Consider the following 26,429-nt stretch of genomic DNA (forward strand, 5'->3'; position numbering starts at 1 on the left):
AGCGATATGTACTTTTACTTCCTCATTATTTCATTTACTAAGCATCCATTCATTCAATAACATTAGTATTGACTTCTTCTCCGCAAAGCAACCATTCATTCAATAACATTAGTATTGGCTTCTTCTCCACAAAGCAACCATTCATTCAATAACATTAGTATTGACTTCTTCTCTGCAAAGCAACCATTCATTCAATAACATTAGTATTGACTTCTTCTCCACAAAGCAACCATTCATTCAATAACATTAGTATTGACTTCTTCTCCACAAAGCAACCATTCATTCAATAACATTAGTATTGACTTCTTCTCCGCAAAGCAACCATTCATTCAATAACATTAGTATTGACTTCTTCTCCACAAAGCAACCATTCATTCAATAACATTAGTATTGACTTCTTCTCCACAAAGCAACCATTCATTCAATAACATTAGCATTGACTTCTTCTCCACAAAGCAACAATTCATTCAATAACATTAGTATTGACTTCTTCTCCGCAAAGCAACCATTCATTTAATAACATTAGTATTGACTTCCTCTCTGCAAAGCAACCATTCATTCAATAACATTAGTATTGACTTCTTCTCTGCAAAGCAACCATTCATTCAATAACATTAGTATTGACTTCTTCTCCACAAAGCAACCATTCATTCAATAACATTAGTATTGACTTCTTCTCTGCAAAGCAACCATTCATTCAATAACATTAGTATTGACTTCTTCTCCACAAAGCAACCATTCATTCAATAACATTAGTATTGACTTCTTCTCCACAAAGCAACCATTCATTCAATAACATTAGTATTGACTTCTTCTCCACAAAGCAACCATTCATTCAATAACATTAGTATTGACTTCTTCTCTGCAAAGCAACCATTCATTCAATAACATTAGTATTGACTTCTTCTCTACTAAGCAACCATTCATTCAATAACATTAGTATTGACTTCTTCTCTGCAAAGCAACCATTCATTCAATAACATTAGTATTGACTTCTTCTCTGCAAAGCAACCATTCATTCAATAACATTGGTATTGACTTCTTCTCTACTAAGCAACCATTCATTCAATAACATTGGTATTGACTTCTTCTCTGCAAAGCAACCATTCATTCAATAACATTGGTATTGACTTCTTCTCCACAAAGCAACCATTCATTCAATAACATTAGTATTGACTTCTTCTCCACAAAGCAACCATTCATTCAATAACATTAGTATTGACTTCTTCTCCACAAAGCAACCATTCATTCAATAACATTAGTATTGACTTCTTCTCCACAAAGCAACCATTCATTCAATAACATTAGTATTGACTTCTTCTCTGCAAAGCAACCATTCATTCAATAACATTAGAATTGACTTCTTCTCCACAAAGCAACCATTCATTCAATAACATTAGTATTGACTTCTTCTCCACAAAGCAACCATTCATTCAATAACATTAGTATTGACTTCTTCTCCACAAAGCAACCATTCATTCAATAACATTAGTATTGACTTCTTCTCCACAAAGCAACCATTCATTCAATAACATTAGTATTGACTTCTTCTCCACAAAGCAGCCATTCATTCAATAACATTAGTATTGACTTCTTCTCCACAAAGCAACCATTCATTCAATAACATTAGTATTGACTTCTTCTCCACAAAGCAACCATTCATTCAATAACATTAGTATTGACTTCTTCTCCACAAAGCAACCATTCATTCAATAACATTAGTATTGACTTCTTCTCCACAAAGCAACCATCTTTCAATAACATTAGTATTGACTTCTTCTCCACAAAGCAACCATTCATTCAATAACATTAGTATTGACTTCTTCTCTGCAAAGCAACCATCTTTCAATAACATTAGTATTGGCTTCTTCTCCACAAAGCAACCATTCATTCAATAACATTAGTATTGACTTCTTCTCCACAAAGCAACCATTCATTCAATAACATTAGTATTGACTTCTTCTCCACAAAGCAACCATTCATTCAATAACATTAGTATTGACTTCTTCTCCACAAAGCAACCATTCATTCAATAACATTAGCATTGACTTCTTCTCCACAAAGCAACCATTCATTCAATAACATTAGTATTGACTTCTTCTCCACAAAGCAACCATTCATTCAATAACATTAGTATTGACTTCTTCTCTGCAAAGCAACCATTCATTCAATAACATTAGTATTGACTTCTTCTCCACAAAGCAACCATTCATTCAATAACATTAGTATTGACTTCTTCTCCACAAAGCAACCATTCATTCAATAACATTAGTATTGACTTCTTCTCCACAAAGCAACCATTCATTCAATAACATTAGTATTGACTTCTTCTCCACAAAGCAACAATTCATTCAATAACATTAGTATTGACTTCTTCTCTGCAAAGCAACCATTCATTCAATAACATTAGTATTGACTTCTTCTCCACAAAGCAACCATTCATTCAATAACATTAGTATTGACTTCTTCTCCACAAAGCAACCATTCATTCAATAACATTAGTATTGACTTCCTCTCTGCAAAGCAACCTCTCATTCAATAACATTAGTAATATTGGCTTCTTCTCCACTAAACAACCAGCACTTATAGGATTAAGAGTAAAAACTGGTTGGCTCAGACTCAGATGAATGTGTCCAGTTGGTTACATACAAAAAAGAAGATGTGGTATGATTACCAATGAGACAACTCTCCACAAGAGACCAAAATGACACAGAAATTAGGTTACTGTATGGCCTTCAACAATGAGCAAGCCCATACTGCATGACCATCATGACACAGAAATTAGGTCACTGTATGGCCTTCAACAATGAGCAAGCCCATACTGCATGACCAAAATGACACAGAAATTAGGTCACTGTATGGCCTTCAACAATGAGCAAGCCCATACTGCATGACCAAAATGACACAGAAATTAGGTCACTGTATGGCCTTCAACAATGAGCAAGCCCATACTGCATGACCAAAATGACACAGAAATTAGGTCACTGTATGGCCTTCAACAATGAGCAAGCCCATACTGCATGACCAAAATGACACAGAAATTAGGTCACTGTATGGCCTTCAACAATGAGCAAGCCCATATTGCATGACCAACATGACACAGAAATTAGGCACTGTATGGCCTTCAACAATGAGCAAGCCCATACTGCATGACCAAAATGACACAGAAATTAGGTCACTGTATGGCCTTCAACAATGAGCAAGCCCATACTGCATGACCAACATGACACAGAAATTAGGTCACTGTATGGCCTTCAACAATGAGCAAGCCCATACTGCATGACCAAAATGACACAGAAATTAGGTCACTTTATGGCTTTCAACAATGAGCAAGCCCATACTGCATGACCAAAATGACACAGAAATTAGGTCACTGTATGGCCTTCAACAATAAGCAAGCCCATACTGCATAGTAAGCTATAAAAGGCCCTGAAATGTCTTCTTGCTGACCTCGTGAATTAGCACTGTAAAAATATGTCTAAAAATGTTGATCTAGTATAAAACAGGTTGTATATTCATAGTACATTAGCATTTCATCATCCTGAATATACATTTAATTTACTGCTTGACATCTAATAGCCAATAAAATAGTCCTATTAAATCAAACATGATTTCTCGCTGTGTTGAAGAGCTATTGGTACCTTCTGCTGTTTTCTGCTCTTTAGTCGGTTATTGACTCAGATACATTCCCCATTTCTATTCTCAATGGTAGGGACTACTGGTAATACCCATAATATATTGAAGGTAAACTTTAAGGTTTACCTATTTGGTAAAATGAAAATAAGTAATTTTTTATTTTATTTTCTTCTTGAAGTACAAAGTGAAATATATTCAAATTGTATAAGTATGTTGTTTGGTTGGCATGCATTAGAATCAAATAACTTTTTCATCTCTGAAATTCTTGGCCAATATTGATTGAACTTGGCAGAGGCAACTGTAAAAAGTTTTATATCAGGCACTCATTTAGTTAAGTTCAATCAAAAATGTGACCACCTAAGAATGCAAAATTTCCCCAAAGATTTATTTTTATATTCATTTCCAATGTCATGAATGTTATGTCTTTTCATTAAAGCTGTGGTTAAATAAACTCTCCCAGTCAATCCTGTGTTCAGTTCATTGATAGGTGTCTATAAATGATTACCATCATCAAAATTGATTGAAATAACCGCATTTTATGTAGAAGATGGGAGAAAATTGGGACAGGCTAAATTAAAATCTATAGGAAAGATTGCCAAATAATAAAATGTGTGGTGTTGTTATATAATTGAGAACAGACTTGTAGAAAGGCAGAACCAAAGCAAACAGGAAGTCAAGTAATTTAACTCCATTCAGAGGTTATCTTTTAAAGTGGTTAGTTTGAGAGATAAACTCTGTTGATGGCTTGATGGTGTTTTTAAAATAAGACAAGATTAACAAATTTATTATGTTTTGATGCTAAACGAAAAACAGATTGAAGTTTTTATCTGTATAGCTTAAGGGTTTCAGATATTAAAATGATTCAAGTTAAAGACAGGCGGTAGAAAATGCTTTTAGTGAATGTATCAAATATTTATCATGGCAATAGTTGTATAAAATGTGCAAGTCAGTCGTAATAGTCTTATAGAAAAGCACTAAATATTTAACAGTGCACTGTTGTCAGTATCAGATGTGGATTTAGGTGGTGGCTTAGGGTGACTCCCCTCCCCTTTTGTGGGGAAAATTTGATTGATTATATAGGGAATCATAGGAGCATGACTGGAGTGGGCCACCTCTTAAGCAGTCAGTGGGCCCCCCTTATGAAAATTTCTGGATCCACCACTGATTTCAGTCTCTTAGAAAAAGTAGTTTCCTTTTCCAATTGTCATTTATTTTGGTCACATGATTTTAGATATTTATTTTCTTGACTTTACTGTGAAATTTTTGTCATGAACACTGATGATTGTGGACTTAAATATATCCTTTTTATACAAACCTGTTTACACAATGTAAACGTGGTGGATCCAAAAAAATAATTGAGAATTCAAGATCAACCTTGCTTGTACTAATGTTAACAACAACTGATTTTTTTTTTAAATCAGTTCACTTTTGTACAAGTACAAACAGTGTTTAACATTACTGACTTGCAAAAGTATTACAAGAAACAGAAAATATTGGCCTTAGGTGTCAAATATCCTGCTCTTGCACTCTTTCCTGTGTTATATACTAAATGCAATCCTTAGCGATAATTGATAACACTTCTATGTTTTTTTTTTTAATTTTCATTTTTTTATTGAAATCTGTACATTTGTTAGTAATGAAAACATCGAATACCGGTACCTTATCCCGGCCTCGTTAATGTTAGCAATAGATCATATAAACATATATGTGTTAGTATTTGTTAGTTCATTTTACAAAAAAATATATCAGCTGTAGTTACAATATAATACAACATTTTTCATTTGCAATAAAAAATAACATAATAAAAGTTCAAAAATAAGGACCACAAATACATGAATTCATCATATTAGAATAATCATTTTAACAAACATACAGATATTCAAGATTTTTTCGTTTTTTTAAGAATGGAAAATTTGAGGTTAAATTAATCAATTTAAATTAATCAAAATTTAAAATAAAGAAAAAAAAAAGAAAAAATTAATACAGAAAAAAAAATAAAATAAAAATAAATATAATTTTCTGATGAATATTTGATGTAGCTTTTTTGATAGTTCAAAAATTAACATTCTATCATTTTTTTCACATATGAATTATAATAGGACTTTAATTACAATTGAAACAAATGAGTAAATAGAATCCACAATTTATTAAAACTCTCAAGTTTATTGTTTCTTACTGCTATACACTTCTCTAGATTATATAGATCTTTTAGTACTTTCTTCACAGCATGAATTGATAAAACTTTCTGGAAATATCTTGTATTATAAATATATTGTTTAAGACACAGAAAAATCAGGTTTGAAATTTCACCCTTGTATACATGTGAGACATCACCAAATAAAAAATTCTTTTTGGTGAATGAAATACTTATACCATTAGATAAAAACCATATATCTATTTCTTCTAATAAATTCTGGACATTTTCACAATTCCATAGTACATGTTCTATAGTTTCTATTTCTTCCTTACAAAAATTACATAGCTGGCTATTTATGACATTAATTTTACACAAAAATTTGTTTGTAGCTAATATTCTATGATTTATTCTAAACTGTAACCATTGTAATTTTGTGTTATTAGTAACTGCAAAAGGAAGTTTGAAAATTTCTCTCCATTCCAATTCATTAAGTTCCAAAATTTGATTCCACTTTTTCTCCCCATTAGGAACCACTTTAGGTATTAACATCCAATATATATCTTTAGTTCCCTTTTTCCTTTTTAAAATGGTTTGAACAAAAGAGGGAATAAAAGGTTCTGTGAGCTTATTATCTCCCCTTGAATACAGCTTCTTTGTCTTATTTAATGCTGAAATGATACTATTATACATCATTATATTCCCAGAAATATCAAATTTGTCTTTTATTTCCCCATATGAGAGAAACTTTCCACTATTACTAATCACATCATTTACAATAACACTTCTATGTTAGGAAGATAACAGAAACAACTTATGACATTTAGGATAACACAACCTAAAAAAAGACAAATAATGGTATAAAATTAGACCTATACACATGTGCAAATATAGAACCAAAAACAATTGTAAAACTTCATCGTAAACAATCCAAACTCTCATACAAACCAGAAGTGATGATATTAATTAGAAAAACAAATAAACAAAATACAGTGTTAATGATTAAAGATACAAAACAAAAATCTAATTACAAAGAAATATCTCAAAATTATTTTCATGCATTAGAGAAATGAAGGTAATTTTTTGCTTCATTAGTTTAGTAAATCACCAATTAACATTGATCATTGCTCCCATGCATAATTGCCTTTTATCAAACACTATCTGCATTACATAACAAACCTATTGTATAATTTATTTTATTTATTTGAAATAGAGCATAATTATTAACTTCCTTTAATTTCTCATTTTCCACAATTTATTTTTTGGTGCATCTTTTTCACTAAAAAAGCAATTATAGGAATCACATGTAAAAAACGGTTGTTATTTCTTGTGAAGAAAATGAACATGACCATATAACTGTTTTCTATTTGCAGTCTGAAATTGGATTTGGAAAGATAGAATCCTACACGAAATTAGACAAATTAGGAGAGGTATGGTTACTGTAAATTAATACATGTTTATGATACAGAAATCTCATTTGTTATCACCAAGTTCTTGGTAATCACTTGCTGACTGGTAACAATAGTAATCCTGTAGATTTAACTGAGAAAATACAGAGGTTACAGAAGATTCTTAATTGTTTTCAGTTAGAGACATGATTGAAATACATTCAAATAAAATAAAATTTTGATTACATTTCCCTACATTTAAAAAAGAAGATGTGGTAAGATTTCCAATGAGACAACTTTTCACGAGAGCCCAAAATGACACATAAATTAACAACTACAGGTCACTGTATGGCCTTCAGCAATGAGCAAAGCACATACTGTACAGTCAGCTATAACATGCCCTGAAATGACAAATGTAAAATAATTCAAACTAAAAACAAATGGCCTTATTTGTGTACAAAACAATGTACAAAAAAACAAATTATTCAAAACAGAAACAAACAACAACCACTGAATTACAGGCTGCTAGACTATTTGTACCTATAAGAAAAATACCTTGTCCCATATGGACCATAATTTGCTATTGGGCTCGTTTCCTATAACGATAGAAAAGTGATAAAAATGTGTATTACTGTAAGAAAAGTTGTAACTACATCTAAAGATGCCTTTATTTTTATCAACATACAAGTGTATGCTACTCTTCCCTAGAAAAAAATTGAAATTAACAAATTTCAAAGATTATACGACAGTATTTTTGTGTCATTTCTCGCGTTACTTTTCGCTTCCAAAGTGCATAACGCTGACTGATTTATAGATAATTGTCACCAGCAAATTCGTAACTTTTGCTTTCAAATAATAAAGAACATCGACCAATAAGAATAGTCAGAAGAAAATGCCGAGAACTATAAGTATTTCTGTAGCAGGTGTAAGAACACTAGCGTTACTTTGGTTTCCAATTTCGTAACGCAAATTTTAGATGATGTAATCTGCTTTGTTATAATAGAATTCTTTATAACAATATGCAAATATGAACTGTCGCGAGATGTTCAAACAGGTAAATCAGAGATGATTTACATTCTAGTTTTGTTCTTCGTAATAATTAAGTTAGAAAATGACGTTATCGTTATGCGTTACATTTCAAACGAAACAGAAGTCCAGTTATTTCCTTTTTTTATTAAAATTGTTTTTGTCGTTAAGTTCTAATCATTTCCGGTCATACGTGAAACATGTGACTAACGTGATCACGCCCTTACGGCCGGATGTATGAAATACTAGGTCTAAACATTGTTTTTGTTTCCAACGGGATGTTAGCAAACATAATCTGTAGACTTGTTTCGTCTTGTTTAAAAAAGGAAAATACAATTTTCAAAGAGATTGCACCGGGGGTCTATTGTGATCCTATGTGCATAATGTTACATAAGATCTTGTGTGAAAATAAATGCCCAATGACTTGACAAAATCGATTTCAGATTTGACAGACGTTATGACACACTTTGTTTCCTGATAACTATGTAAAGGGTCCTTGGAAAATTCAATCGACATTACGTCTCTTATCATTGTGCCGATGCTCGTTGGATTGATTTTGCTTCAGCAGTAAATATTACTGGATATTTTAGGTGAATAAAGATAACTTAATAAAAAATACATGTTAATATACCATTACACTTGGAGTGTAGAAAGTTGGTATCTTTGTCACAATTTTTAATTATTTTTTTTTATTCATGTTCTGCAAACACTTTTCAGAAACGCAATAAACTTGTCAAAGGAGAAGTAAACTTTTCCATGCATGACTTGAAAGGAAGTACTTTATTGATTTTAGCCCACTAAAGTAGGTTAAAATGTGGAAACCATGTAGATGGTGTACAGGTCACAAATATCACATGGTGCCTATTTTAAAGATTTTAATTCCAAGTTAAAAGTTTTTTTCTTTACTGGATTTAAAGAATTTTACATTGCCAATGATTTGGAATAAATTGTATATAACTGGAATTTCAAAACCAAATATAAATACATTTTTTTGGCTAAAACATCAAGATACAATGATTATGGTATCCTGTATCAATGAAGAAAATATGGAAATTTCTGAATAAATTGTACTAATTGTTTTCAAAACAAGCACATATTTAGGAGTTTTATAATACTGTTACATTTAAGATGGATTTTAAGAAAAAGTATACTGTTCAGACTATTTTAAGCAGATTTTGCAATAAAATAAAACTAAAAAAATGCTTTCGGTTTCTTATGGTTTCCTGTCGCGTTTAAAAAAAACTTTAATTAAACATTGAAAATTAATTTTAAATATTAACATGAAGCAAGTAACACTAGTAATGGTGTTCATTTATGTCTTTTGAAATATATTGTACAAAATAAAGAAAATAAAGATTGGTTTCCTGTTTGGTTTCCTGTCATGTAAACGGTGAATCAAAATGTATTATTTTTTTCTTGAAAAACTCAATTGTTTCATTAATACTATTCTAACACCAACACAACCCACAGAATAAAAGTTAAAGTTTTAGAACTTATAAAAAAGGATACAAAAAGAAACCAAAGGCTGAATACCAAATTATGGTCCATATATAAAAAAAAAACGCTGTTACAAATTTGTTTGCTGTTGGGTACTGTAGAGTTTCGGTGATAATTATTCAACACTAATGTGAAGCTAGGAATTGTTTAAGATTATGTTCTAAATATTCTAAATATAAATAAGAAAATGTGGTATAAGTGCCTTTGAGACAACCCTACATCCAAGTCACTATGTATAAAATTTTTACAATTTATAGAGGTAAATGTATGGCCTTCAATGTGGAACCCTAGCTTTTGTTGATGTCCCTTTAAAAATAATGGCCATTGGATAAGGAAAATTTCTGCTCAGTTTCAACAGGGAAATATAGGGTCTATTGAGGAGCCTTGAGTTTTGGTTTACAGGAAATAAACAAGAAATGACAAGATCAAAATCTATTTTTGAATCAGCATGTTTAACTATTAAGCTGTTATATAGATATTTCATGTTCAGAAAAATAATTGTTTTTAAAATTTTGTGTAAATTAAATTGTTTGTTTCTTGTATGTGATAAATCTCTCGCTGTTGGACAGATGTTATAACTGGGGAAATAAATAAGAACTAAAGCTAGTCAGAGTTGTAAAGATTAGTTAAGGATTGATGATGATTATACAATGATAATAACTATGGCTGTAACTGATACAGGAGAACACTATAATCATGGCCTTCTAAGTATAAACTGTTTTAGAGGCTTGCTTTTAATAATTAATTGTTTTGTAAACTGGTAAACAAATAAATCATTTATGTCACTCCTTTGTAGTGGTTAACCTTTATGCATATAATTATAAACAAAAATAGTTAGCCTTTTTATAATCTATAGGACTATGGGTAATTTAATTGTTTGTACTTCAAAGGGACAATAATGTCAAGCCATTGGTTGAATTTCCATTGTTGAGGACTTTGTTAGCCAATCAGACTATTTTGGTGTATGCTTTTGAAAACATTACCCAGAATGCTTAAAGCCTAAATTAGAGTCGAGACCTTAGGGTTAGATCAGTTGAAATGATACATCATGGAATGAAACTGGTACCTTTGCTAACTCTCTAAGTCAATGTATGAGATAATAAAAAAGAATAAAGAATAGAAATCAAAATCTATAAATTGTGAATTTAATACAGGTTAATTTGTTTTCACTTATTTCTGTTACAAACTGAATTAAGCAGTTATATATATTACATGGTAACACCCGTACATCAATAGATGTAAAATATGAAAGTGCAGAAAGTTAAAACAATTGTTAATGTCTTTATATTAGAGTAGATAACATATCCTCTCTATAGAACTGTTCAAATCAAGTTCCTTTGATAAAAGAAAACGGTTATAAAAATCAAATGATAAAACTAAGAAATTTTATTTCCAGGGAACATATGCTACAGTGTTCAAGGGTAAAAGTCGACTAACAGACAATCTTGTAGCTCTGAAAGAAATACGACTAGAACATGAAGAAGGAGCACCATGTACAGCCATTAGAGAAGGTAAAATATTGATCTCAGTTTAAAAGTAATATCTTGGTACGGCAAGGTATCTTGGCATTAAAAAACCAATAGTAAAATGCAGATATAAGGGAGATGAAACTCAAGTTTCCTAGATTTCGTGGGTACGAATACCAAATTTCCTATAGACTTGTATGCAGACTTTGGCAAAACCATGCAATTAAATATCCATGAATATGCAAGTTATCCTTAATCCCTGAAAATTGGTACCCATGAAAATAAATGAATCCACTGTAGACAGTTTTCATTGACTAATTTGTAACCAAATCTTTCTTTTTATGGGGAGCTGTTTTTGTATTAATTTGTAATACATAAAGGGTCCAACGTTTATTCAGGTAACCAGTAACCAAGAGCAATTGTTTAAGATGATAAAAGGTTAATGTTGATTGGTTGTTATTCAATAGATACTACTTTTCATGGATTTCAGGGTTACAGGTGAACCACAAAATTTTGTTTTCAAGAATTTTAAAAAGGTAGTATGCAGATTTTGGCAAAACCACAAAATCTAATATCCACGAACATGTAAATTTTCATCAATCCACATAATTTGATTTTGATCTTATAAAAGGGATTTGCTTATTGTAGCCATTCTTGTTATTTTGTCCTCCTAGAATAGCATTCTGTATAATAAGTTACTATGAAGTAATTGGGTACCTGATGGGTTTTTTTTCCAATCAGTTTATCAGTGACATCTTGGTGTCTCTATAATTAGTCAAACACTTTATATATCAGATTGCAACCTTACTAGGAAATTTGGTCACATATATTATATAGAATGAGGAAGATCTCAATTGAACTTGAGATTACTACATCCAAGGTAAAGGTCATGCACTTCTTTTTTTGCTACGGCCCGTTGAAAATGTCCAATTTTGATGATTTTCCCATTTTTCATCGATTTTTAACTATTTTTGGGCTATTATCATAAAAAAAAATCACAGTTCCACAATTAAACTTTTTCTCATACTTTCAATAAAGATGCAGTGGACCAATTTGAATAAATTTTACTTACAAAAACTATAGGTAGGTGTTAAAATAAGAAAGTTTTATCATATTTTGACGCTTTTTTGTGTAAAATTTACCATGTTGTCAATTTTGTATTTTTGTGATTTTTCTCAGTTTTAAGAACAAAATGCATATTATTTCAACTTTTTTGTTATAAATGAATGAAAAAAAGACATATCTAAGAAATTTGAAAAGACCAAAAATGATATGGGATGTACATGATTCTTGTAAAATCATTTTTTGTATCCCTCACCCATTTTCTCAAAATTTGGCTAAAAATACTGACTTGATTGGTTGTAAAATTTGAAAACTGGATTACGCAAAAACCATTCATTGTAAAAACACAATTTTTTCACAGACTCATGTTTGCTTATAATATTTTTAAAATTCATTGATATTTTCCACTTCTATCACATGTTTTGGAAATAATTCAAGAACGAGATTTCAACGAGACTGAAGAGACTGAAAAGTCAGAAGAATACATCCTTAAGTGGGTCATTAAAAAGAGAGTTTTGTTAATTTATTACAAATTTTGTGTATCATTTATTTGTTGTCTTTTTCAGTCTCATTACTCAGGGATCTGAAGCATGCAAATATAGTCACCCTCCATGACATCATTCATACAGAAAAGTCTCTCACTCTAGTCTTTGAATATTTGGTAAGTTCAATTGATGTTGAAGTTCGCATTTCTTTTTTTGTGAACATACCAAAAAAGAAGTTCATACGAACTTCAGCTAAATTGATTTATTCATGGTGATTTTTTACATCAGATGTCAACCTAAACCAACACGAAATGTGACTTTCTATTCAAAGTGGTCTTATGATATCAGCTGTGTTATGAAACAATACTTAAGAATTTTTTGTGATCACTACTTTCAAACTCTTTTTGTCAAATATTCTGAATATATTTCAAATTCAAATAGTATTTTCAAAGAACTGAATTTATATGTTTTAGGTAAGAATCCTAACAGGGTACTAAATAAATATGGAAAGTATGTAATGGTGTTACCTATTATTTCTTAACATTTTGACCTCTATTCCATATCTATTGTATTTGTAGGATCGTGATCTCAAACAGTATATGGATGACTGCGGTAATATAATGAGTATGAATAATGTTAAGGTAAGAAAGTAGAAAGAACACATTAAGTAAATAAATGCTACAAAACAAAACAAAACAAAATAGCATCATCTTTACTATGAAAAATATAACATTTTAAACATAATTTTTGTTGTTGGTTCCTCTGGTATCTTTTAGATACATGTTTTGATAAGATCAGAAGGAACCAGACAGTATGACATATGAAACATGCAAACACTTTTATTAATGAAGAGCCTTGGTCAAAACAAAACTATATCTACTCTATTTACCATATGCAGTAAAACAGAATGCAGTTATATGTATTGAAAAATTCATGGAAAAGATACTCTGGTTTTGAAAAATGTATAGAAAAGATGCTTTTTTTTCCTTCAATGTTACATGTAGTATATATACTAAAAATGTTTGTTTTATATTGATTATTTATTCCTCTTTATTTCAGTTGTTTTTATTCCAATTACTACGAGGCCTTGCCTATTGCCATAAAAAACAAGTGCTACATAGAGATCTTAAACCACAAAATCTTCTAATTAATGAAAGAGGAGAACTTAAATTAGCAGATTTTGGTAAGTATTATTGTAACACCAAATATTTTGTTACGTTTCCAGTGTGTGAAGGTTAACGTTAAAATGTTGTTATCTATTGCAGTAGACACTGCAGTTGACATGTGGGTTCCTTTACACTGCAGGTTGTTATAGTCCTTGTGGTAGCTTTATATCAATAAGACACATACATTTATTTGACTTCAGTCATTCTGAAATATAGCGTGCATTCATTTATGTGACTTCAGTCATTCTGAAATATAGCGTGCATTCATTTATTTGACTTCAGTCATTCTGAAATATAGCGTGCATTCATTTATTTGACTTCAGTCATTCTGAAATATAGCGTGCATTCATTTATTTGACTTCAGTCATTCTGAAATATAGCGTGCATTCATTTATTTGACTTCAGTCATTCTGAAATATAGCGTGCATTCATTTATTTGACTTCAGTCATTCTGAAATATAGCGTGCATTCATTTATTTGACTTCAGTCATTCTGAAATATAGCGTGCATTCATTTATTTTTATGGATTGAGGAAAACATGTTTCTTTTTGTTGTAATTAAATTAACAAGCTTAAAGAAAATTGGTACTTTACTTTACATGTAGTTTTTATGGTTTGTGTTTACCCACAAAATCCATAAAAAAAATACCTAAAAAATATAAAGGAATCCACAGTAAATTTGAATGTAAGCACAGGTTATATTTAGAATTGTGCAATCAACATACCTTAATAGAGGAATATGGTAAACATACCTTAATAGAGGAATAGGGTAAATCAGAGTAAAGTCATCGCAACACACACAACCCTTCAGCAGAAATAAAATGTAAATGTCTTAGGGGGTAATAGTATAAAAAGAAAATTATTTGTAGCATACATTCATAATAATTTATCAAACATTTGGAACTACTGATGACCATTTTGGATTGGAATACAAAAGTCTTTACCGAAGAGTACTCAGTACATGAATTAAGGTCTTATAGAAGTCAAAATGATAAATATGTTTTACTCCACAATAACTTATTATTTGCCTCTAATGAATGACAACCAGTTACACTATTGGAATATTTGTAAGAAAACAATATACAAATGTATATACCGGTATATTCATAATTTCATATTTTGTAAACAATGTAAAAACTTGTGTTGGACTAAAAAATTATAACACATTCAAGATTTGTTTAAATAGAAATAGGAAGTTTTGACATAAGTAAATCAGATCCAATTTTAGTATATATTAAGTATGTATTGAGCAGTATATGTTGTTAAATTGATTTTGAATATTTTATCTATTTATATTTCAGGATTAGCCCGTGCCAAGTCAATACCTACTAAAACATATTCCAATGAAGTGGTCACATTATGGTGAGTTGTAACGATTATTTAAACATATCTATGAAATTAAGAGATGTGGTGTTATTGCCAATTAGACAATCATATCTGCCTTGTAACCATCATAGTAAAAAAACACCATACAGTTATCACCAACATGAAAAACTTACTGAAAAAAAAAGGAAGAAGTAAAGAATTCTCTTCAACTATAGCTAGATTTTTCAATCAACTTTCAATTAGGTGTGAGCTTTTTGTATGTTTAAGGCCTTTTAAAATGTGCTTTGAAATGAAGAACAGCAATTAAAGCATTATTCCTTTTTCTGTGAGATTTGTCAAATGCATATATAGATTTTGCATTATAAATCTCTTCTTTTGATCTATATTAAGTTATCAACATTATTTTTTGCTAAAATCTCATTCAATTCACACTAAAAAGGCACAACTATTTCTGCTACTTCATGTTTCAAAGTTATTCTTATAACAAAGACATGTATATCAATGATAAGAGATACAGATATAAATGTGGTTAAATTATAAATTCTACAAAAACAACCAGAAATGATTTTGTCTGTAAAAAGCAGAAAGTCTATAAATAGGAGGGAAAAAATATAAGTTTGAGGCATTTCAAACAAATTGTATTACTAAATTATACATATGGCATATCTTCATACTAAAAATCAATACCTTTCGTCAGAGTACCAAATTAGCTTCCCTGGAAAAAAACAGGAAAAAACATATTCAACATGAATAAAGGGAGATAATTTACTGCCAGGGTATGAACAATGTTTATAATGAAGTTGTTATTTTAGGTACCGACCACCAGATGTATTACTAGGTTCCACAGAGTATTCTACTCCTATAGATATGTGGTAAGTTTTATATATCTAGCCTAATTAAGTTGAAATTTTTTTCAGATAAAAACTCCTTCAAAAATAAAGACTTAGTTTAGATAAGGAAGGTGCTGAGAGTGTACAGATTGAATTACTGTAGAATATATACTATATCTATACAAAGGATTATTTCAGGCAATGTCAATACCATGTCACATCACTTTTCTTCACAATTTGGTGATACACCTTATGGCTATTTGTCTGCCATTACTGGACATCACAAAAGTTCCCCTAAAATGTCATTATAGAAAATATCTGATGCCATAATGGAAAAGTGATTGCTGTATGATGTCAAAAGTTCAAGGGGGACAGATTCTCGGATCAAGCAGGACAGATTTCCAAATAGGGATAAAGTGTATTCTTTTAAGGATGGGGAAAAGTTTTTAATTTTGTGTCAACATTTTAATATCTATAACTGATTTTGTTTTTAGTTGCAGTATAAAAACAATAGAAGGTCAATGTCAGAAAAAATTCTGACTTTTTTTTGTATTTGGCAGGAAACTGTTGAATAGCTCAATAAACTTTGCCTTTCCTGAGATTGAAAAAAAGTTGATATTTTTCGACATTGACCTTTAATTGTATTTATTATGTATATTTATGAAAGTATGTCATTAGCCAGCTGTTATAAAAAAGTCAAACTTTATCTATATACTTTTACAGGGGAGTTGGTTGTATATTTTATGAGATGGCATGTGGTCGTCCATTGTTCCCAGGGTCAACAGTAGAAGATGAACTTCATTACATATTTAAAATTCTAGGAACACCAAATGAAACTCAGTTCCCAGGACTTAGTAAAAATGAGGACTATTTGTCTTATAACTTTCCTTTCTATAAGCCAGAACCACTTATTAACGTAGCACCAAGGTAAGTTTAGATCTTCTCACTATAGAATCAGGCTTAATTCATTTTCATAGCAAGTTTTAGTAACTTAGCTTTAAAAAGTCTAGCATGTCATTTTAGTCTACATAATTATGACATATAAAACAGGTACATTTCATAATAACATTGAATCTAATACATCATTTCATATTGTATTTCATAACTTTATAACTATAAAAAAAAAATACTCATGTTGATGATATTTTAAAAATGTTATTTCAAAGAATTAGCGATGATATTCATATTTTTAAAATATAAATGAAGAACTACTGATGGTATTCAAATTTCAGAAACAATGATATAAAGATATAAAGAGTAATACATGTAATGACAGACCTCAAAAGTTTATTGATTTTATTGCATGAAATTATATATTTACCATTTTATGTTACATTAAATTAGTTCAGTTTAACTTATATGCTGCCTGCCTCTCAGAAGCAGGGATACATAGTGTCTTTTTTGTTCATGACTTAATGAAATATTTAATTGATACTTAAAACCTATGATATGTTATATTATAAGTATTTGCTGTTTTATATTACAGATTAGATGGAGATGGTTTAGATTTGTTATCCAAACATTTACTGGTAAGTTGTTTACATAGAAGAGGAGGCAAGGAAGCTTTAACTATTTTATTTAAATGCAAAGTTCTAAGGAATCAACCTGGATATCATATTTATGTGTAAACGTATATTGCATTTCTGAAGAATTCACTGTTGTACCAGTAACTATTTCCATTATGACCATATAATTAACATTATTCATATATGTTTTTATGCCCCACCTACGATAGTAGAGGGGCATTATGTTTTCTGGTCTGTGTGTCTGTTCGTCCGTTCGTTCGTCCATCTGTTCGTTTGTCCGTCTGTCCCGCTTCAGGTTAAAGTTTTTGGTCAAGGTAGTTTTTGATGAAGTTAAAGTCCAATCAACTTCAAACTTAGTATACATGTTCCCCATGATATGATCTTTCTAATTTTAATGCCAAAATTAGAGATTTTACCCCAATTTCACGGTCCACTGAACATAGAAAATGATAGTGCGAGGGGCATTCGTGTACTGAGGACACATTCTTGTTATTCATAAGTAGTGTTGTCATTGCCCTTCTTTCATTTAAACATTAAGCTAAAATCCCAAGCTTAATAGAGCTTTCAGTCTCTATAGAGAAAAAAAACTGGAACACTCAAAATGTTGTCAACCAAACAATACACTCAAGATTTAGCAACTCTAAAGCTACCCAAAACTGGAGTTGAACTCAGGTACTCTGAAAGTATATGCAGTTCCTAGTTTGCTAGTAGTACCCTTTATGTTGTGTATGGTACAGTAAAAATAATTGATAGGTCATACTCATTATTGTCCCACTTTTGGTTAGGTAGATTGGATTGAGGCTTTGACAAGTAGAACATATCCATGGTCATCTGTGACAAAAATCTTCAACAGCCATCAACCAAATAATTATGCCATCTTTGAAATAAAGTTAATATTCCAAGATTATAAAATGATAATAAAGGAATGACAGAATCTCTGATATACAATGAAGATGAAGGGTATACATTAATATGACTGCAATCAGATGTAAAAATAAAAAAAACTGATTTCAGTTCTGAAATAATGGTTCACCAAGTTGTGTCCATATAACAAGTCTAGCTCTGAATGGTGTCTTATTTAGAGATGTTGTTAATAGATTTAACAGAAACTATAAAAGACCTTCCACAAACACCAAAGTCTCAAAGTAAAAAATTATCATTGAAAAATAAAGAAAACTAGTAACGAGGTTCCTAACTTGGAATATACACATGAATGCGTTTATCTTTTAAAAGTTATTTTTGTGACAACTTAAAACTTTTCTATTTTACAGTATACAGCTAACAAAAGGTGCTCAGCTGCAGAGGCTATGAAATATCCTTTCTTCAACAGTTTGGGACCAAGTGTACATAGGTTACCAGACAGTAAGTTCATGTTAACACTTATAAATATCTCATGATAGGTTTACTGAGAAATTTTCTGTTTGAGAATGGTATTGAGTCTTGCTGGCAAATATCCAAATACATGTAGGTAATATACATTTAACAATGAATTGATCTATGTGTATATTGTGAAAAAAATCTGTTTTAGTTATAAGTAATATAGAAACCTTTTGTCATTACTCGTACAAATATAGCAAATCAAATATGTACTTCAGATGTGTCCCAAAAAGGGCAGATGACCTTGGAGTGGTTTAACTTTTGGGTGGGAAAAAAATATTGTAAAAAAGAGAAAAAGCATTCAAATTTGAAAATAACTTAAATATAACTGATTTTATAGTATCAAAGTGATTGTTGCACTCATTTCTCAGTAGAAATATGTGTAAATTATGTAAAAAGAGTGAAAAAGGTCATTTGTAAAATTGTTGTTGAAAATTGAAGGGATATATAATGATACTCTTGAAAACATTTAAAAAGATATTTGAATTACTTTAAATATACAGCTAAGGGAGGATTTCCTCAATCTGATGAAAAAGGAAGTTTTAAACTTATTCAATTGAGTGAAGTAGGCCATTTATAAAAAAATAGTTGAAATCTTGGAGGATGCATGACCATACACTTGAAACATTTAAAAAGATAAATGAATTACTTTGAATAAACAATTGAGGGAGGATGTTCTCATTTTGACAAAAAAGGGAAGTATTCAACTTATTCAATATGTAAACACCAAATATTATAATATTTTATTTTAAAGGAAACTCAGTAACCATATTTTGAAATTTCAATTTCTCTGCTAGAAAAATGCTTGAAATGGGATAATATTCTATAAGATACAAAGTAAATGATGTAATGATATGGGGTATTTACTATAATGATATTTATTTCAGCTGTATCTATATTTACACTACCTGGTATAATATTACACAAAGATCCTGGAATGAGATCCTCATCATTATCATCTACAGGTAGGGTTAATGTAAAGTCATGGTTTTCATATCAAGATTTACCAAAAGTACATATGGATAATTGAAATGGCTACTGAAACTGGTACCATGAATTGGGTAACTTGATAAAAAAAACTGTTTATTAGCTGTGCTACATGTTTTAAGTAAAATAACAAAAACACTGAACTCTAAGGAAAATTCAAAAGAGAAAGTACCTTATCAAATGGCAAAAGTACAGCTGGATAATTGGAATGGCTACTTAACTGGTACAATCAACTAGGTTACATTATATTGTTGAAGGCTGTATGGTGACTTAGAGTTGTTGATGGGATTGTTATTTGGTATCTTGTGGAGAATTGTGTCATTGGCAGTCAAACCACATCTTATTTTTTTTAAATTCAAAGCAGAAGTCCCTTTCCAAATAGAAAATCAGGAGCTCAAACACATCAAACAAATGGAAAACAACTGTCATATTTCTGACTTGATACAAGCATTTCCTTCTGTTGAGAAACGAAGATTAAACCTGGTTTTAAAGCTAGCTAAACCTCTCACTTATATAACAGTCACATAAAACACATAATCACTTTCTTATCTGAAAAATTATATTTGACTCGGAAAATGATGGTGCTGTTGTCAACAACCAATCACAATCAATAAATTGTTTGTACTGATGTTACTAAGGCAGTCATTGATGACAAACAATACTTCAACATTTCATTTGAATTATTCTCTGGCAAATCAAATGTGATTTCATGCCACACCTACATTTATAGGAGGTCATTAAAAAAGTATATTCTTTGACAATGCAGATATATATTGATGAAGTTTGCTACAGCTGGTATTGGTCAAAGTTTTCAAAGTTTGTGTAAATGACTTTGGTATTGATAAGTGCAGTTGTACACAGCTAATTTGTGGTAGAAAATGAATAAGGATTTGATAAACTATGAGTTCAAGATGAAAGTGATATATGAAGCTTTTGCATAGAGTGATAGATATCATAGATATAAGAAGATGTGGTATGAGTGCCAATTCAAGTCACAATTTCTGAAATTTAACCATTATAGGTTAAAATGGGGTCTTCAGTACAGAGCTTTGGTTCACACCGAACAGCAAACTATAAAGGGCCCCAAATTGATGAGTGTGAAACCATTCAAAAATGAAATCCAATGGTTTAATCTATATGACATTCATATAGAACCACTAAGGTAAAATGATTATTTTGCAATACAGTCAGGGGCAGATCCCGCTCAGTTATGGAAAATCCTGGATCTTCCACTGGCTTTTACAGGTTTACAGCTTTTCAAGAAAACTTATTTAGAATAAATTAATTCTATTATTAATTTCTTATCTTTTTAGGTAAAATAAGAAGACAGAGTATGCTGTTTTGATCTATGTGACATGATTAGATTATGTAGCTTGGTGTTTTAATCCATGTCATGTGATTAAATCATGTGACTGACATGTGATACATTTCATGTGATAATCAAAGCAAAAATTTCTTATGTGCAAAACAGTGCTTTTGAATGACAAACTATACATGATAATTGCTGTTAATTGATTTTGTAGTATAAAACTAGTGTGTGCATGCTATAATTACAATTTTAACCTTATTATCACAGGAAAAATCGGTTATTTACTAGTTACCTCTCATTTTTTAGTTAACCATATTTTCAAAGGAAATATCTGTTATTTACAAGTTACCTCCCATTTTTAAGTTGACTTAAAAATGAAAATTTAAATAACACAAGGTCTTGTATTTATATTTTAAATTTTTACTTGTCAAACCAAATGTGAAACTATATGAATGTCATAGATATTCAGAATAGAAATGTTAGTAGAGTAGCCAAGTTGACATTAGTTTAATAAAAATACCATTTTGACAGTTTTCAGTACCATGTATAAGAAAGTAATTATATGTTGATTGCTATGCTGGTTTTCAAAGATAAAATATTTTAAAGTTTAACAGTAGATATATTTTGTATATTATGAAATAACATATCATGCTTGGTGCTTTTCATATCATTGCAATTTTTTTTATGACAGAACTTTTTTTTGCTTTAAGTGCTTAAGGATAATACTACTTTTTTTAAATAATGCACAAAATCAGTCGTTTTATAGATAAGATTGTGGACAAGCTCTAACATCATAAATTTGGAGTTCTTAAATTTTATTTGCTCACTACATTAGTGAAAAGATTTATTAATATTCTAGAAAAAATTATATCATATAAAGTCATAGTATACATAATATTTTGAAAGTGCTAAAAAAGAGAAAAGTGTCCCATGAAGATAAATTTTGTAATGAAATTTGTCATGAGTGCTTATCTTCTTAAAAAGTTTACATAATTAATGAAAATTTACAGAAATAATTTGTTTAAAAGCAAGTATTGAATTAGAAAGGCTTTATTTATTAGGATAGTTAAGTCTCCAACTTCTAATTTGACAGGCTTATCATTTTCAATAGAAAAAATTCTGATACATGTAGCTGCCATCTTGAACCTCATCTTCATTCAACTATTTAACAAGTTTGTTTAACTCAGGCAAACATTTTAAAGGGTGTTATTAATTATTATAATTCTTCTTGATGTGTATATTGAAAAGAAACCACCGATTTTTCATCATTGGTCATATTAACTGTTCCATGTGATGTATTTGTTCATTGTATTGTTATGTAAGATTGTAACATAAATTGTAACAGTTGATGACATAGAACACTACAAATTATGACATAGTACACTACAAATTATGACATAGTACACATATTATGACATTGAAGACACTGAACGTGGCCTGGTGTTGCATGGAATAGTTAACAAAACAAGACAATGTTTGTATAGTCTTTTTTGAAATATGTTATATTAAACTTTTGATTACACCAATGATCATAATTGTTTACAATGGAGAACAATGGGAACAATTTATACATTGCTTTCAGGACTTATTCTAATTTTTGAATTTTCCTCAGAAATCAGTTTTTTTGTGCTTTTACTTTTTTACAGAAGTTTCATAGCATTGTTCAGTAGTATTTGAGATGTTCAAGGAAACTTTCAATTTAAATTTACAGAAAAATACCCTTTTTTGGTTGATTTTGTAATGATAAAAAAAAAAAATTTTGGTAAACTGAAAAACATTGGGCAATGGATATTGCTTTCACTTTTTGTTTGTGTAATTCCATCTGAGAGTGGACGATTTTAATGGGTGATTAAAATACACAGCTTACAGAAGAGAATATTGTAATAACAATAAACTTTACTCCTGAAAAACACTTAAAATTTCAATAGCTGTATTCAGGACAATTCTGACATAAATGAAAAGTTTAGCATCATATAGGTAACATCAAGTCACAGATATTACAGGAAAATTATAATTAATAATGAAATTCTGTATAAACACAACTTTGTAGTAATAAATAACATTCACAATTTAATGTAGATCTCACTTAATACAAATAGAGTTATATTATAGTAAGAATTAAATGGCTGTTTCTAAACAAGAAAACTTGTGTACATATATTTAACCAGCTAGCTATAAGAAATATTTAAGATATCTATACAATATAACAGCTACTAGATATCTGTCTAATATGGTCAGTGTTGTACATATGTGGTCATCTCACTGTTACTTATAGAATGAACATATTGCTATAAAAAGCCAATATAAAGCGGCAGTTTGTACTTTTTTTCTTTTCCTTTTACCTTGTTTTGGAAATAAAAATTTGTTACACCATTTCAGTTGGTTGACACTACCGCAGTACAACCTTCCTCTTTTTTTAAAGTTTACCTCATTTTGTGTATAAACTATATGGGAAATTAAAATTTGTTAAACCGTCTCAGAGGATTGACGCTTACCCATTCAAGATAGCTTAGGTATACTCACATCAAGTGATCTTGGTTTAGTTTATTGATAACTGTCTTCCAGAAAAAATGAAAACATAATGTTTATGGCATTTTTAGTGCCAAAGGGACACTTGAAAGTTTTTAGAAATAATTGTTCTACAAATTTCAGATTCACCAATAGCATTTCATTATGATTAAATTACTGATGTTAGAAAATGCCAAGTCTCTTTCACATGATTTGAGGTTGCAATTAACTTTTTTTCTATATATTTTATGCTTGCATAAATGGTATATTAATAATTCAATAGTTCAATGGTTACACAATATTTCAAGAAAACAAGTGAAGAAATATATAATGTTGCATTTTGAAAAAATTTAAAACGTCTACAAAATATATGCTATCTAGTAATGTGCCAGTTATATCTTTTGGATTTGCTTAATATATAATGAAAAGGATTTTTTTGTACATTTTCTGATGAGTATTTGATTTACTTAATAATTGAAAAGAGTTTCTAACATTTTTAAGAAAGAACTATTTTAGACAGAAATAAGAATTTAATATTGTAGCCCAGAAATTTTGTACCACAACTTTGTATAATTTTGTAAAGAATATGTATAAACGTACTACTAATTTATTTTTTCAGTATTTTGTAAATGTGACCTTTTATAGGCAATTTGAAATAAGTTGATGTTATTTTCAATTTTATATTGTCTAAAAAAATATATACATATTCAGGTTTAAGTTAAATTTTTCAATCAGGACTTGATTCTGCTTGTAATAAAAAAAATGCATGTTTTTGAGAGATATATTTGAATTTTTATCTGAATTGCTACATATTTATAAATTTTTACCAGATTTTATCTATCTTCTTATACCTATCAAGTTGAATTTTTGCAGATTTTATAATAATTTTCAAAATATAAAATCAAAAATTGGTATGTCTAAAAAAAGACATTTCTCTTAGAATTAAACATGTCTGTTCAGTGAACTTTGTGTTGAAATTTTAATCACATTTATGAACAAAATTATTTTTCATTATAAAACTGGTACAGAGTTTTATTAAATATCTGATTCAGTATTAATTGTGTCATTATTAATAGTTATTTTTTAAGCTAATAATGATTTTGTTTTTCTAATTATATATTTCAAGAGATTGAATGTTGTGATTACCGATTTATTTATAGTGCACACTCTCTGGTAGAGTCTGAAACACGTAACCTTGTTTTTATTTATTTAATTGTATACAAAAGGAGAAAGGATATACAGTATCATCCTAGAGCAACTAAGTTGCAAATTAATTTTTGTATAAAGATAATGATGTAGATTTGAGGCACATCAATTGTATAATATGACCGTCAAAGTTTACAGTTTGTTATAATTAACACCATCATACAATATTAATGCAAATATTTGATGTAATTGATTGACTAATTTCAATAATTAGTTATTGTACTTATTGAGATGTGTTTTATATTTACACCTCAGACAATATAGAAGATTTCTAAATTATTTATTGATTTTAGTTTATATTAAAAATATGGTGGCTACACACAATTTAAAAAATCATTTATTTCACATCTACTATATTTTATTTTGAAACAAAACAAGGAGTATGCACAAAAATGCACTTTAAACTTCAAAAGTTTATTATTACAATTGATTATCCCCCTTCACCCCATTTGTGTTAATTATAACATTTTGTAGATTCTGACATGCATGCAAGCCATATCATCGTCACATTTGTATTCACATAACATATAAATCACATCATAATCTGTTGATACCAAATAGTTCAGCTTTTTATGATAATTCTAGCATGTAGGATAAAAAAAAAGAATTTGTCAAATTTTTACAACTATTAGTATATTTATATAGTAAGACATCTTGTAAAATAAATCTGGCTGAATAAAGTGTGCATGCATGAGTCCATTACACTTAAAACAAGGCAAACCAATTTTCAGAGTTGTTTTAATTTAAAAATAGGAATATTTTTTATTGGGCAATGCTTTTATTTCAGAAACCAATATCAATGATATTTCAAAATTAGAAAAAGTGTTTTGGAAATAAAATTACTGGTATGCATAACAAAAGTTTCTTAATATATTTCATTATATTCTTATCCTGTTATGTGGTAAAATGCCAGATCAATTTTCTTTCTAATATCAGTTTAGTATCCCTAAGATGTTCTGTGACAAGAAAGCTGTCCTTATCTGTTTATTTTAATGATACAACTTTGATATTCTATCTGTCTATCTGTTGTATGTATATGTGTATTTGTCCTTTGATGTGATGCACATATAGCAGTAACATGTATAAATACCATAACATGCCTACATTTTGTAACAAAGTAACACGTTTTCATTAATGATACCATCATGTCATTTTTACAATAAATGCTAAACTGCATATTTGTTACATTTATTTATTATTCTCGTATATTTCAAGGTCTAAATGATATGTCTTAAATACCATAAACCCAATGCATAGAAACTTCAAAGTTGTCCTGTGCCAAAATTTCATACATACTTGTTGGTGACCTTCTGCTGTTGTTTTTTCTATGGTTGGGTTGTTATCTTATTGACTCATTCCCAATTTCTATTATACAAAACATTATGGATCCAGCTTTCATGACATTATCCATGATGAGTCAGAGAAACACTTTTGTTTCTTAAAATGTCCTGTTCCAAGTCAGGAATATGGCTGTTATTATTAAGAAGTCCTGTTACAAGTC

General features: G+C 29.7%; 1 protein-coding gene across 2 annotated transcripts in view; it reads left to right on the forward strand.

Moving 5' to 3' along the window:
• The window catches only part of LOC139523800 (cyclin-dependent kinase 17-like), a 73,980-nt gene extending 47,876 nt beyond the window's left edge, over positions 1–26,104 (forward strand). For both annotated transcript variants that reach the window (XM_071318094.1, XM_071318085.1), the window contains 12 exons: positions 7,144–7,200; positions 11,078–11,192; positions 12,776–12,870; positions 13,273–13,335; positions 13,754–13,877; positions 15,161–15,221; positions 15,998–16,057; positions 16,739–16,942; positions 17,502–17,544; positions 18,813–18,903; positions 19,806–19,883; positions 21,219–26,104. In XM_071318094.1, the coding sequence (XP_071174195.1) occupies positions 7,144–7,200; positions 11,078–11,192; positions 12,776–12,870; positions 13,273–13,335; positions 13,754–13,877; positions 15,161–15,221; positions 15,998–16,057; positions 16,739–16,942; positions 17,502–17,544; positions 18,813–18,903; positions 19,806–19,883; positions 21,219–21,250 (1,023 nt within the window). In that variant the 3' untranslated portion in view covers positions 21,251–26,104. The remainder of the gene's footprint in view (positions 1–7,143; positions 7,201–11,077; positions 11,193–12,775; positions 12,871–13,272; positions 13,336–13,753; positions 13,878–15,160; positions 15,222–15,997; positions 16,058–16,738; positions 16,943–17,501; positions 17,545–18,812; positions 18,904–19,805; positions 19,884–21,218) is intronic.
• Positions 26,105–26,429: the final 325 nt, after the last annotated feature.

This window comes from Mytilus edulis, chromosome 1, assembly GCF_963676685.1.
Source record: "Mytilus edulis chromosome 1, xbMytEdul2.2, whole genome shotgun sequence".
Lineage (NCBI taxonomy): Eukaryota > Metazoa > Mollusca > Bivalvia > Mytilida > Mytilidae > Mytilus > Mytilus edulis.